Source organism: Musca domestica, unplaced genomic scaffold (assembly GCF_030504385.1).
Source record: "Musca domestica strain aabys unplaced genomic scaffold, Musca_domestica.polishedcontigs.V.1.1 57, whole genome shotgun sequence".
Classification (NCBI taxonomy): Eukaryota; Metazoa; Arthropoda; class Insecta; order Diptera; family Muscidae; genus Musca; species Musca domestica.
The window spans coordinates 4,124,264-4,137,806 of NW_026712358.1; the positions used below are offsets into that span (position 1 = coordinate 4,124,264).

The following is a 13,543-nucleotide window of genomic DNA, read 5'->3' on the forward strand; positions in this document are numbered from 1 at the left end:
TTCTGTCAGCAAGGTTTTTAAATTATTTCAATGCGTCTAATCTAGTATCCAATTATTTTTCTTACCAAATGTCCAAAATGTATTCAGTGTACATCATGTATTCCTTGTTAGGCATCTACTACTAATAATTTATACATTTCAGTACTTTGATCGTGCCAATCCCATGGAACGACATTATGAAATGTCCGAATTAGCTGAAATTGGACCTGGACCAATGGCTGCTCAAATTTTCGGCAACGCTGGCAAGGAACATATGAAAAATATGGCACCAAACCCGACATTTCGGTAAAATTGCCTGGAAGAACCACAAGCACTCCGTCACAACCCGTAAGTATATTTATTTTTCGTTTATGGCAATACAAATTCCACATCAGTTCATTATAAAGGTCTTTCTACACATTCATATCATGTTAGCTTATCTTATCGCAAACATTCCCTGACTACACAAATTCCAATTTAATAAACCTAGAAATAAATTTGCATTTCTAATGTATTCTTTCTAATCCTTTCTAGCTATTCCCAATTCCGTGATGAATACTCTTTGGAGCAAATTATGCAATCACCTGTTTGTGGTCGAGGTATTCTTACCAAATTGCAATGCTGCCCTACTTCAGATGGTGCTGGTGCTGCAATTTTGTTTCCGAAGCCTATGTTCATCGTTTTGGTTTAGAAACCCAGCCGTGAAATCGTTGGCATGGAAATGGCCTCAGATCCTGATCAACTTTCAAAGATAAATCTCTCATGAAATTGCCGGTATGACATGACAAAATGGCTGCTCAACGTTTGTTCGCCAAATCTGGCTACAAGCCCACTGATGTTCAGGTTGTTGAATTGCATGATTGCTTCTCAGCCAATGAATTGATTACCTATGAAGCTTTGGGTCTTTGCCCCGAAGGTGGTGCAGGCGAACTCATTGATCGTGGTGATAATACCTATGGTGGCAAATACGTTGTCAATCCCAGTGGTGGTCTTATCTCAAAGGGCCATCCTTTGGGTGCAACCGGTTTTGGCCCAGTGGCCGAATTGTGCTGGCAATTGCGTGGTTTGGCTGAAAAACGTCAAGTCAAGGATGTCAATTGGCCTTGCAACAAATTTGGGTCTGGGTGGTGCTGTAGTTGTTACTCTCTATCGTTTGGGTTTCCCAAATCAGCTGGTGTCGTTAATAATTTGACTTCTGCTGCAACCCATCCCACTGGAGAAGGATTCAAGGTTACACCACTCTTGAAGTTGTTGGATGAAGAAATGCAAAAGACGAAGAAAATCTTATCGAAAAGGCACGTGCAATTTATGGATTTAAGGTCACTAATGGCCCAGGTGGCAAAACCGGATTCTGGTTATTAATGCCAAGGAAGGCAAAGGCAAAATCACCTATAATGGCAAGAAAAATGTGACGTTACATTCATAGTTTCCGACGAGGATGTCACCGAATTGATGACTGGTAATTTGCCACCCCAAAAGGCTTCTTCCAGGGCAAAATTAAAATCCAAGGAAACATGGGCGTAGCCATGAAACTGATGAACATTCAAGCGCCGCTCAAAGCCGTTTCGAAACCTTGCGTGCAAAATTGTAAATATTGAGTAAATGTTATTTGTATGAAGTCCATGTATGGAAATAAAAATGAAAGAGAACGAGGTGATTGTATGTATTTAGTAATAAGATATATTGTGAATATTACATTTTATTTTTGTTAAATAAACTTTTTATAATGTAGAAAACAATTTGTGACTCTTTTTAAATAACTAAACTGCATGCTACGTAATAAACAGCTATGCACCACCTGTTAAAATTATTCAGTGACAGCTCATATATTGTTTACAAGCGTACAAAAGCATTTTGGTGAGAATTTTCCCAGAAAAAATTTTCGTGATGGAATTTAAGCGTGATAGTGTGTTTGTCTTTACAAGTGGCTATTGTTAGAGCAATCCAGCATTTAAATGTGAAATAAATCTTTTGTGTCTCGTATCACCGTGATACTGGTAGCGTAGCCCGAGTGGACGGAAGAAAAACAGCAGCATCATCAGGAATGGTTCCAAAATTAAGGAAGCGACTTGATCAAACCCGCGTCGCAGTGAAAATAGTCTAAAAAGTGCTAAAGAGTTGCTTCGCTTGACCGAAAGTGGTGAACTAATTTATTAATCGACCCTGGCTCAGAATAATGCCGAATATTATCGCGAAAATTTTCTGGAGGGTGTATTAAAGCCTTGGACATGCAAAATTTTGGCCGCAGACCTTGGACATTCCAACGGAACTCAGCACCATCGCACTCAGCACGCGCCACCAAGAATGGTTACAAAATGCGGTTCCTCGCTTTATTTCCAACGCACATGGCCACCAAAATCGCCGAATACCAGTCTGTTGGACTATTGAATATTTTGGAAAGCAAAGCTGGCACTAAAAAATACCAAAGTGTCGATCACCTCAAGCAAGCGCTTAGCCGGGAATGGGCCAAAATACCGCTGAGCAACATTCGGGCAGCGTGTGACGGTTTCATTGGCCGTTTGAAGACCATAACTCGTGCCAAGGTTGACCGATTTGATGCTATTTTTTGCTTTCATTCAATAAAATTAAAAAAAAATGTAAAAATTATGGCGTTTGACTTTGTTGCAGTTTTTTTTTATCTCACCCCATACATTGTGGTTGAATTTAAATTCTGGTTAATGGTCAGGAATTCCGTTGGTTAAATCAAACAGCCAAAATTACAACTACAGTATGATTATTTATTTATTTATGGTCTTAAGACTACTTCTTAAATATGTTTGTGTATTATACGCTATGCCGTTTAATTCTCACTTATATCTCTTCTTGTTTTGACAGTGAGATAATATATATATATATATTTATGTTATATATCGTGTGCTTCAAATTGATGTTATTGTTTTTTTATCTGTTTCTCTGCGATATATATATGTATTCACTTACATACATATTTGTTCTGCTATCCATTCATTGTCTTATTGGTAAATAATAAAAGTTTGATTTGATTTTTTGTTTTGCTGGCTGATTTGTTTGTATGTTTGAAAAGTGCAAAATATATCTGAGTGTGTTTAAAAAAATCCAACACAGTGAGCGAGGATGGATGCATGCACCCACACATCGACAACAAGCGATTTTGCTAACTGATATCTGAACCATACAAATATATAACGTATTTATATTGTTTATAACTTTATGGACCTATTATGTATAATTATATAAGTGTACATTGTTATACAAAATTTTAACACATATTAAAAGAAATGTGCCATGTTGTTGATGTTATGGGTGTGTATGCGTATAGCTTTGAACAAATAACTGTGATAAGATGACTTCAAAGTATATTGGATTACAAGATCTAATGTTTGAGTAATTAGAAATCGATAAAAAGGAAACGAGTTTTAATAAATAAAAGTGTTTAGTTAATATGTTGCTTATCCAACGTATATACCATAAAATAAATATGAACAAATTTAATAGTTGGACAGGAAATGAAAAGAATGATTAGGATCATGTTAGTGAAGCATAAACTTGAGATAAAATACAATATGTCTAAAATATATATTTATGTACATACATAATTCTATAAACAGTAAAAACTACAAAATGTTTTATAGGATCTGAGGAAAACAAAGGAATATGGAACAGTTCTAGTTCAGACAATGCGAACACAATATAATATTTATATTGAATTCGAAATGAATTACCCTTCCAAAAGTATTTGGAAAGTTATGGCTAAACTAAAGATTCTTTTTCCACCAAAAGTTGGCGAATAAAAACCAATCTTAATCTTGTCTCAATTATACATAACTTTTCAATTGAGATGATGATGATGATGTATGCCCATTGAAGTTCAAAATGTAGTCCTAACAAAATTTACAATTAACTCAAAAAATATTTCGTTCCCTTTGGCCGGATCGATGGCAACTCAATGCAAGGAAGATGTATAACTTATGGACGAAGATGATGAAGTACTGCTGCTACTTGATGAATTGGTGCCACTAGTTGAACTGCTTGTTGTTCGACTATCCATGCACGCCAATATGGAACTTATGAGATCCGCCGAAGATTTATTGTGCTTATTGGAGGAAACTTTTGAAGCACTTTTCTGAGATTTCGAAGGGGTTCCTGATGAAGAGCTACTTGATGAAGAGACTTTTGATATCTTGATGGCTTTTGCATCTGTGCTGTGTGTAGGGGGTGGAGGTGGCGGAGGCTGTGGAGTGTGTGTGGGAGGCGGTGGTGGTAGTGGTGGCAAGGGAGGTAAGGGTGGTAACGGTGGATAGGTTTGATTGGAACACGCCACTGTTGTCATTGGCGTTGTGGTGGTTTCAATTTCTTCTGATATGATCACTTCCTCCTCATGGTCTACTACCAACTGAGGTTGTGATAGTATGATATCGTCAACTATGCTCTCTGCTGTATGGGGAGGTACAAGGGCTTCTTCAACGCTTATTATATTGTTTGGAGGAGCAGGTGTTGGTGATGGAGGGGAAGTTATGGTAGTAACTTGAATTGTGGTGGAGGTAGATGTAGAAACAATATTCGGCAATTGGGAAGATGGTGCTGCGCTATTTGCAGGTTGAGGTTGTTGAAAGCTGCTTAGATGGGTTGATGATGCTGATGTGGAAACTTGTGGAGGAGGAGGTTCATCGGAAACTATTTGTACTTGTATTTTTATTTCTGGTTCTTTTTGATTTAGGCTATTCACATAAGCCTCTCGGTGTGTGAACGGCGTGGGAGGTACTAGAGGCATAGGTAATGCAGGCACTATTGGTTCTGGAAGTTTAACCTTATTACTGGGTAGATTACTGGAATTTGCCATAGGCACCACAGTGGTGGTGGACAGATTTTTTGTTGAGGTTGTTTCACTACTTGTTGCCACATCGGCGGAAGTTTTGTGCTTCTTGGGAGTCAGCGAAGAAGTTTTAGTCGATTTTGCAGTACTACCTTCATCTTTATGTTTACGTTTCTCCTTCTTCTCCTTCGCATGTTCACCATCATTTGTCTTTGATTTTTTCGGCTTCTCTGTCTTGTTTGGTGATGGTGCTATTGTTCCAACTACTTTGTTTATCATATTATGTTCAATTACCATTTTCCGCATATCAATTTGGGTTCCTCTTTCGTTGACTGTTTCTTTTTTGTTGGAGTTTCTGGATCATCTTTTACAGCGGTGGTAGAGTCATCGGTTCCACTCTCACTGGACAGGCGACTACGACTTTCCATGTCAATAAGCTTCTTCGTTTCTGATTTTTTAGCTTTACCCTCATGATTACGTTTGCAGGGGGTCTTTTTCGTGTGACTGTCATCATGAGAAATGGGATTTGGTAGAATTGTCTGCTTCTCTTTGTATTGTGGAGGTTCTGCCAATACTGGGTTGTTCTTTTCATTGATGACCTCTTGACCCGGATAATACTGACGTAACCTCAAGTGCCATGCTATAGAAATAAGAAAAAATATGCTATAGCTAAAAATAGTTTGCTTAGATTTCAATCTATTTACCAACACTGGTTACAGCCGTCACAGTTCGAAACTGGTGAATAATATTGCGTGGCAAAAATATATATCATTGTCACACAATTTAATGCGAGCATAGCGTATGCCATCACGACGTAGCTGGTTTAGTTTGGCGTCTTCAATCCACTGTACGCATTGTGAAATTGGAGGCTCGTGCAAATCTAATTGCAATGTTCCCACAAGTTGGTTAAATCTTGAGCTGCAAATGCCACCACATCTTTGGTAATGCGATTCTGGGTATAAGATTCGCCTCCATGGACGGCTTTGAGTATACCTAAAATGGTAATATAAACAATAATAATCAGATGCAGTTGTTGCTGAAGATCCGAAAATAAGTCAACGGCGTGACAGATAATACGCATCCAAACTTACCAACAGCTGCAGTTGTAATGCGTTCATGCCCATGGCCCACATGATCTGCATGAGCTTTAGTGCGATCTTCTATCATTGTTTCACGAGCCTCCGATAGACGTGGTAAGTATTGCAAATTTCGTAATTCATTAATTCGTGTCCTGAAAGGCAAAACTTTATTGACACGAAATTTCATAAATCTCATTAAGTTACCTCTGACGCTTTAATGGTGTTTTGCTATTCAGCTCAGCTGTAGGCACCAATTGTTCGCCGGAACGTATCCATAGAATTGGACCATCGTTCGACAGTCGAGGATCAGTTTGTAATATTGAATATGGTCCCCAAGGCATGGTCTGAAAATAAGTTAGTTCAGAGAGATATATTAAATATTATATTATTATTGCTTTAATTGTTACCTTTTTTAGGAAGGGGTTTTCTTCTATTCTCCCCAATAAATCGGGAAAATATCCACCGACTTCTTCATGTACTTTGCCTACCAAGCTAATTTGATGCAGAGGCCCATACCGAAACGTCCCCTGAGAATAATTACGAACAACCTGTAAAGATGTAAAAATATTTCATTAGTTATCTGTGTTGAAACAATTCAATCTTTGTATGGTTTCTATTGTTTAGAGTGGGTGCAAACTAACCTGTTCATAGTACTGTGCCATTGTGCAGGTTTCTATGTCTGAATTTCTACCCAAGACACCTGCCTTAACAGTGAGTGTTGAATAATTTTCTGCCATATGCTGCAATAAATCAGGCAAGTATCTCGCAGCATCGTGTACAATACCCATTACATGGTGTGCATAGCCCTCTTCATCCTCTGCGAAGCAAACTTCAAAGAACTCATCCACCAGTTCATCCATTTCATGTGGAGGGAGGTCTTTAATTTCATCTTGATACAGATGCACAACGGAAGCACCACCATTCGGATAAACTTCGACTTCGAAGTATTGTCCATATTTAAGGTGTTCAAGTCCAGGCGGCACACGATTATTGTTGCGACTGGTCCGTGTAACATTTGGTTGGGGTGGTGGCGGTACATATTGTGTTCCAACACTGGTACGTCTTATTTTTGAGCGTTTGTAACACCTAGAGCATTCCCGACTACTACGTGACGAAGACGACGATGAATTGTTTGCAGAAGATGACGACGATGAGTTGTGTTTGTTAGACGACGAAGAAGATGAGGACTTGTGGTTGTGATGGTGATGTGCATGAGAGCTGCTACCAGATGAGGATCTTCTTGAAGATGTAGCTGACTTCGATGAAGATGACGAAGACGAAATAGTGGAAGGTCCCGGCACTGTGCCTCCACTACCAATGGAAACAGTGGAATGATTTTGATGTTGCGCACTTTGGTTGTGAATTGAAATATGTGATGTCGAGTCTGTATAATGATGGTTTGTGCTTATATTTGAATGCTGCATCGCCGTTGTTGCCACAAATGGTGTTTTGTGAGCTGGCGAGGGCATCATAAGACTTTCCATTTTCAGTTGATTTTCTGTTAGTTTTGGTAACGTCTCCACTTTTATAGGAATTTTTTGGCATAAATCTCGTTCCGATGTAGTTGTCTCTGAACTTAAATGTTTGACAATTGGTTCCGATTTTATTTCTATTGCACTTGTTAACTTAGAAGGAATTTCTTGCTTGATGTCCACAGCAGATTTCGTTATTTCATCGATCAGAACTTTTTCGTGCAGTTTATCTTCCATCTTTGTTACTGCAACGTCATTAAAATTTAGTTGTCGAGATACTTCATTTGGTGTTTTACATGTACTACTTTTGACTTCAGTAGATTGTTTTATTTCCTCTTTGATAGATATTGGAGAAGCATTTACAGCAATGGTAACAGCTGGAGTTTCCAATTTGATCGCTTTGAAGACATCTTTGGCATCCTCTTTTTTTAGGGCGACATTCCCCTCATTTTGATTGCTTATTTCTTCCTTTTCTTTTTCCATTTTTTCTTCTTTACTATTTGTTATGGGATAATCGCGTACATTGTTTTGGTTATCCTCTTTTAATGCATCACAAGATTTTGTTGTATCATGTGTATCACCAAGATTTGTTAATGGGAGGTCTTGTTCTATAGACTTGCCTTTCTCGCTCTCCGCTTCACCCATTATATTTAAGCAATTTAATTTGAATCCACTGCTCTGGCTACATCTGCTACTTTCTGAACTTCTCCTACGACTGCTAGCTTCTGATGTAGATGCCGAGGACAATAATGCAGCCTACATTTTTAAAAGTAACCAAAATTATTTGAAGTTTAAATTGTTAAAAACAATCTTACTTTATCCTTGTCCAACGACGGATCCTTAACTGGCGTTGATGTACTGCCGCTCGCACCATTTTTAGTCCTTGATTTATCACTATTATGATGTACATCCCTGTGATGGTCACTTGAAGAATGAGGTTTCGACTTTGATGAGCTGCTTCGTTCTGAAGAGCTTTTCGTAGATTTGTCCCTACTGTGGGAGCTATGTGATTTGTCTCGATCGCCTTTGTCTTTGGACTTTTTGTGACCGTCCCTTTCACGATCTCTGTCTCTGTCCCGTTCTCGTTCTCGATCCCGGTCTCTATCACGGTCACGATCACGATCCCGGTCTCTGTCTTTCTCTTTTTTCTTCTTCTTGTGTGATTTGTCTACAAATATTCAGTAAAAATCAAGAAAAGATTCATTAGTGACTTCTATATTTGGCTTACCTTTGTCACCGCTTCGTTCCTTGGACAAGGCAATGTTATCCTCAGATGCTGTCGTTAATGATTTTGCCGACTTTGAATCTATTACTTGTCCTTTGGAAATATGTGTCCCTTCTTTGTCTCGACTACCTTCGTTGGATCTCTTTTGAGAATTTGTATCACAACTCCCATCTAATCCACGAGTATCTTCTGCTTTTACAGCGACTTTGTCTTTACCACCGGCAACATTTTGAATATTTATTTTGGTATTCGTCGCTGACTCCGCTGCTTTTGTTTGTTGCTGCTTCTCCTCTTTTCCATCGCTCGTGGTCAGTTGTTGTTTTTGCTCTTGCTGCTGCGACGTAGACGACGTCACCTGAGTTTCCACAATATTCGACATTGCGCGCCACTTCTTCCCTACGACGTTTTCGTCGGCACGTAGTAAATGCGTCAAACGCACAACTAAACCTTTTGGGATGGCAAGCTTGTTGGTAAGTAAGTTGGTTATAAGTTATGTACCAAAGCAAGCTAGCAGCGAAAAGAATAAAAAATCGATTTATTTTGACCGCCTCTGTCTCAACGCGGCATATGTAGATATAGCGCGCAATTTATGACCGATATATTTTCTTTTTCTCTTTCACTGGAATTTTTCACCAAATCTTTGTTCCGTCCATTTGTTTTTGGCTAAATTAAATATTTCCACTTTTTTCTTTGTAATACATTCTTTTCTTCTGCGTCACAATTCTTTGTTTTTCATCACGTCCACAAATTCATCGCGTTTCATTCTATATATCGAAAGTTAATTGGTGTACATTTTAATTCTTATTTTATATATATATTTTTTCAATATTTGCAATTAATTAGTGAATTATTTTACTTTTTAATTTTTGCAATTCTATTTCAACGCGTCGTCCATTTTACTAACACTAGGGATCCATAAGTCGACTTTCGGCTAAAAATCCACAAAACGAAATTACCAATAGAAAAAAGACCAAAAAGGAATTAGCATATAGAATGGTGTTCAAAACGGAATCAACAGCTGAGAAAGATGCATAAAGCGGAATGAATAATATAGAACGAAGGTAAACTGGAATTGATTTGAATCCTCGTACGAGTACTAAATTAATTTTAAAGTGGGTTCACATACCAATCTTTATCCGTGTTTATTCCGAAAATTGAACACTTAAAATGGATAATCACGGTTTATCATTGATACCATGAAATCAAGGTTGGGCACTTAAACTAATCGATTTTAATTTATTCAATTTGCCTGACATAACATGCCAAATTAATTTGTACTTATGTGTGTTCTTTTCAATCATATGAAAAAAAATTCAAATTCAAATTCAAAAATATTCAAATTCAATTGTAATCAAAAACGTATTACAACGTATGTATGGACAAAATGTGCCCTTTAATAAACAACTTGTTGCATTTGTTTTGATATTAATTCTGACATTATAGTCCATATAGGAGCCCTTTTACTTGCAAATTTTCCAACTTAGTCTACCTTCTCTTCATTGTACCATGGTTTAATCCATGGTACAATGAAGAGAAGGTAGGTCAACTTTGAAAAAATTGCAAATATAGAGGTTTACCTGTTTGGCTTGTAATGTCAGAATTAGTATCAAAACAATAAAAAATCAAACAACTTGTTGCATTCATTTTGAATAAATAATTGAAAAACGCGATAACTGAATGAAAGGTCAACACTTCTTTTCAAAATCATGTACTATATATCTCTAAAGGATTATTTCGCTACAAAAACTCTAGATTTTGTCGATGCATGCGTGGAAATAAACATTTTGAAAACACCCGAATTTGAATGTTTTCTGAACATTTTTTTGTTATTGAACAGAAAACACATACATAAACAAATAAAGATGACATATTAAGCCAAGAAAATAAAAAAAATGAAATCATATGGTATCATAGCCTTACCTTGATATCATTGTAACATGAGTTGTGTTCCAGAACCTACAAATTAGTACTAATTAGTACTAATTCTGCTACAACGCGTTCCCGTACTGCAAAAACTAGCAAAACTTGCAGCTCTCTCGAGAAAAAAATGGCGCTGAGGGGTGCACATTTCTGCTTGTTTATGCTACATGAATTTGGCCGAGCAGAAATGTGCAAATTGTGAATTTGACATTTAATTGGCAGGGCTAACAAGGTTGAAAAATGTATTGATACATTTCAATGTTCCCGCGTCATAACAAAAATAAAGAAATGATCAACTTAAAAACTAAAGGAAAAACTAATATTTGTAGTGCAAAAAAACAAAAAGAGAAAATATGGAGCACTTTTGGATGATTCCAGTAGTGAAGTGGACTGGCTGAATGATGAATCAGATTATTAATTATTATTATAGATTATTAATTTTAACGTATCGTTTTCAATACTAAATTTTTTAAATTTTGGCGTCCGTTTCAGTAAGGTTTCACGAGTCCGATTTGGACTATTTACTCTAGAAATTTGAATTTTGACATTTTATCGCATTTCTGCTAATTTTCCGTTCCCTTATTTTTTGAGCACACCTAATTGAGAATGACATTTCGAACTGTTCTCTCTTCTGCTAGTTTTACTACTAAAAAAGTACTGGAACACAACTATGGTTTAATCCAGATAAAAATGTTGTATGTAAATGTGCTAAGGTATTGACTGTTTAAGTTCTAAATATGTGCTGTTTCATCGAAACGGGTACCTTAATAATGGGAATTGAGTATGCATGTAGCTGCGTGGCAAAATCAATAGGTAATCCGTGGCAAAATCAATAGGTAAAATAGCAAACAGGAATTGACATTTTGTCAGATTTTTAAAAAGTGGTGTTACACCCTATTATTACGCCATGCTGCTACTCTTTTGTTGGCGAAATATTGCGTTTCTAGAACCCTTCAGATAGATTTTTTCGATCTCCTAGAGCCCTTCAGACGGAAGTTTTCGATCTTCTAGAGTGAAATGTGAGTAGTTGTGAATTTGATGCGATTTGTTGAGATAGTTGATTAAAAATAATGTGCTACACCATTAAATTAGTATGTGCGCTTTGTCTGATGATAATAGTTCCCAACGAGAGCAAAGAAATTCTGGGAATATTTCCGCATTTTGGATACAGCCATTTTAAAGTTTTCTATCCGTTACTGCGCAACTTAGCCGAAAGGGGTCACAATGTAACGGTTATCACACACATTAAAAGTCCTGATCCACATTTGGCGACATACGAGGAGCTTCTTTTGGAACAAATGGAAGTTGTTAATGTGGTTCCCCTGACCGAGTGGATGCCGAGAACATGGAAAGGTCTAATTGACGAATATGTGGGTTTGCATGTAGAGGGTCAGGAATCGTGTGAGCGTCTCTATGAAAGTGGCTACATACAACAAGTACTCCAGCGTCACGAAAGGAAACCATATGACATAGTTATTACGGAATACTTTAATTCAGACTGTCAATTGGTAGTTCCCTACCTATTGAAAACGCCAATTATTGGCCTGAGTAGTTGCCTCTTGATGCCCTGGTACTATGATCGCATACTCTTGCCAGATATTCCATCATTCGTTCAATCTGAATTTATTGGATTTGCTACACCTCTAAATTGGCAAGAGAGACTAACAAACTTTTTACAAGCAAAAGTCTTATCGCTTCTCTATCGGTAAGTATTGTTTTGAAAATAACAAATTAATATTAATTAAATACTTTTATTCCAGCTATCACACCAACCGTCTTGACAATGAATTAATACGTCATAACCTGAATGTCACGGTTGATGTCAATAACATTGCACAACAACAGACTGCTCTTGTATTTGGTAATCAACATTATTCATTGGCTGGTATACGTCCTCATACCGAGCAATTTGTTGAAATTGGCGGCATTCACATCCAGGAAGACAAAGTCCACGAGAAATTATCACCTACAATTGAGGAGTTTTTAGACAAGTCTAATGAAAAAAGTGTCCTCTTTATTAGTTGGGGTTCCATGATTCGCGCTTCTACTATGGAAGCAACGAAACTGAACACCATACTTTCCGCTTTGGAGAAAAGTAAAATTAGGGTCGTTTGGAAATGGGAAACCGATGACGTTCCAATAAAAAATGAAAATTTTCTTTTTGTCAAATGGGCACCACAACTTTCGTTACTATGTAAGTATGACATCGATTATAAATTGTACATTAGTTACCCTGATGAGAGATATTTATTACATGAATAGGTAGAGTCATCGGCAAATTTTACAACTCAAAAGTGAATTTTGAATGTCAGAAAATGTCTGGCTATTAAGTATACCAGAAAAGAATAGGCTTTGTTCGGCACGATCTTTAGCAGAAGGCATCAGTAAAATGTTTTTAGAAATGCATCATTTATTCACCATTCTTCATTAACGTTTTTAAAGATTTATTTCACTTTATTTTATTATTTCTTTGAAAATAACGTTATTCTCATTGGGAATTATACAATTCGTCAGGTATTCAATAATCAGTTGTTTTTTTGTAATCAAACAAATTTTTTAGTTTTTTAAACCACTAAAACTAAAAACAACTCTTAAAGCTAACTCAAGCTAACAAGAAATAGTAATTAGTAAACCAATAATTTAGGTTAAGTGTTAGATCCGTCTTAAAAAATGTGTATGCATGTTGTGTCTGGAACAGGTTAGTTTAATGTTCTGTCCTTAAAAGAGAACAATTCGTCTTTTCTCTTAGCAAATCGTTACTTAGTAAATTTTATTGAAAAAGATAACGCACAGAGTTTTTTTTATATTCTGAAACTTTCAATGATTTTCATATAAATTAACATTTTTCCAGGCCATCCTAAAATAAATCTGTTTTGGGGTCATGGAGGACTTCTAGGAACTACAGAAGCTGTCTATTGTGGCAAACCAATGATCTTAACCCCAATTTATGGTGACCAATTTGTTAATGCCTTTGCTGTACAAAATCGCAAAATAGGAATAATTTTAAATTTTGAGGACATCAATGAAAAGAATTTGGACAATGTCTTAAAGGAAATGCTAAAAAACACAAGGTACG

General features: G+C 36.8%; 2 protein-coding genes across 2 annotated transcripts in view; one reads left to right on the forward strand and one right to left on the reverse strand.

Annotated features, from left to right (window-relative positions):
• The window catches only part of LOC101899504 (uncharacterized), a 34,717-nt gene that overhangs the window by 19,833 nt on the left and 1,341 nt on the right, over positions 1-13,543 (forward strand). The window contains exons 9-14 of the mRNA XM_005192043.4: positions 143-285; positions 514-565; positions 823-1,274; positions 11,528-12,172; positions 12,228-12,661; positions 13,319-13,538. Coding sequence (XP_005192100.2) covers positions 143-285; positions 514-565; positions 823-1,274; positions 11,528-12,172; positions 12,228-12,661; positions 13,319-13,538 — 1,946 coding nt within the window. The remainder of the gene's footprint in view (positions 1-142; positions 286-513; positions 566-822; positions 1,275-11,527; positions 12,173-12,227; positions 12,662-13,318; positions 13,539-13,543) is intronic.
• On the reverse strand, positions 2,697-9,477 carry LOC131805487 (uncharacterized). Its single transcript, XM_059128685.1, is given in 11 exon segments — positions 2,697-5,088; positions 5,091-5,411; positions 5,476-5,529; positions 5,532-5,684; positions 5,687-5,764; positions 5,863-6,002; positions 6,055-6,194; positions 6,258-6,398; positions 6,492-8,078; positions 8,138-8,490; positions 8,551-9,477. Coding segments are annotated over 11 exon segments (4,530 nt in total). The 5' UTR covers positions 8,927-9,477; the 3' UTR covers positions 2,697-3,901.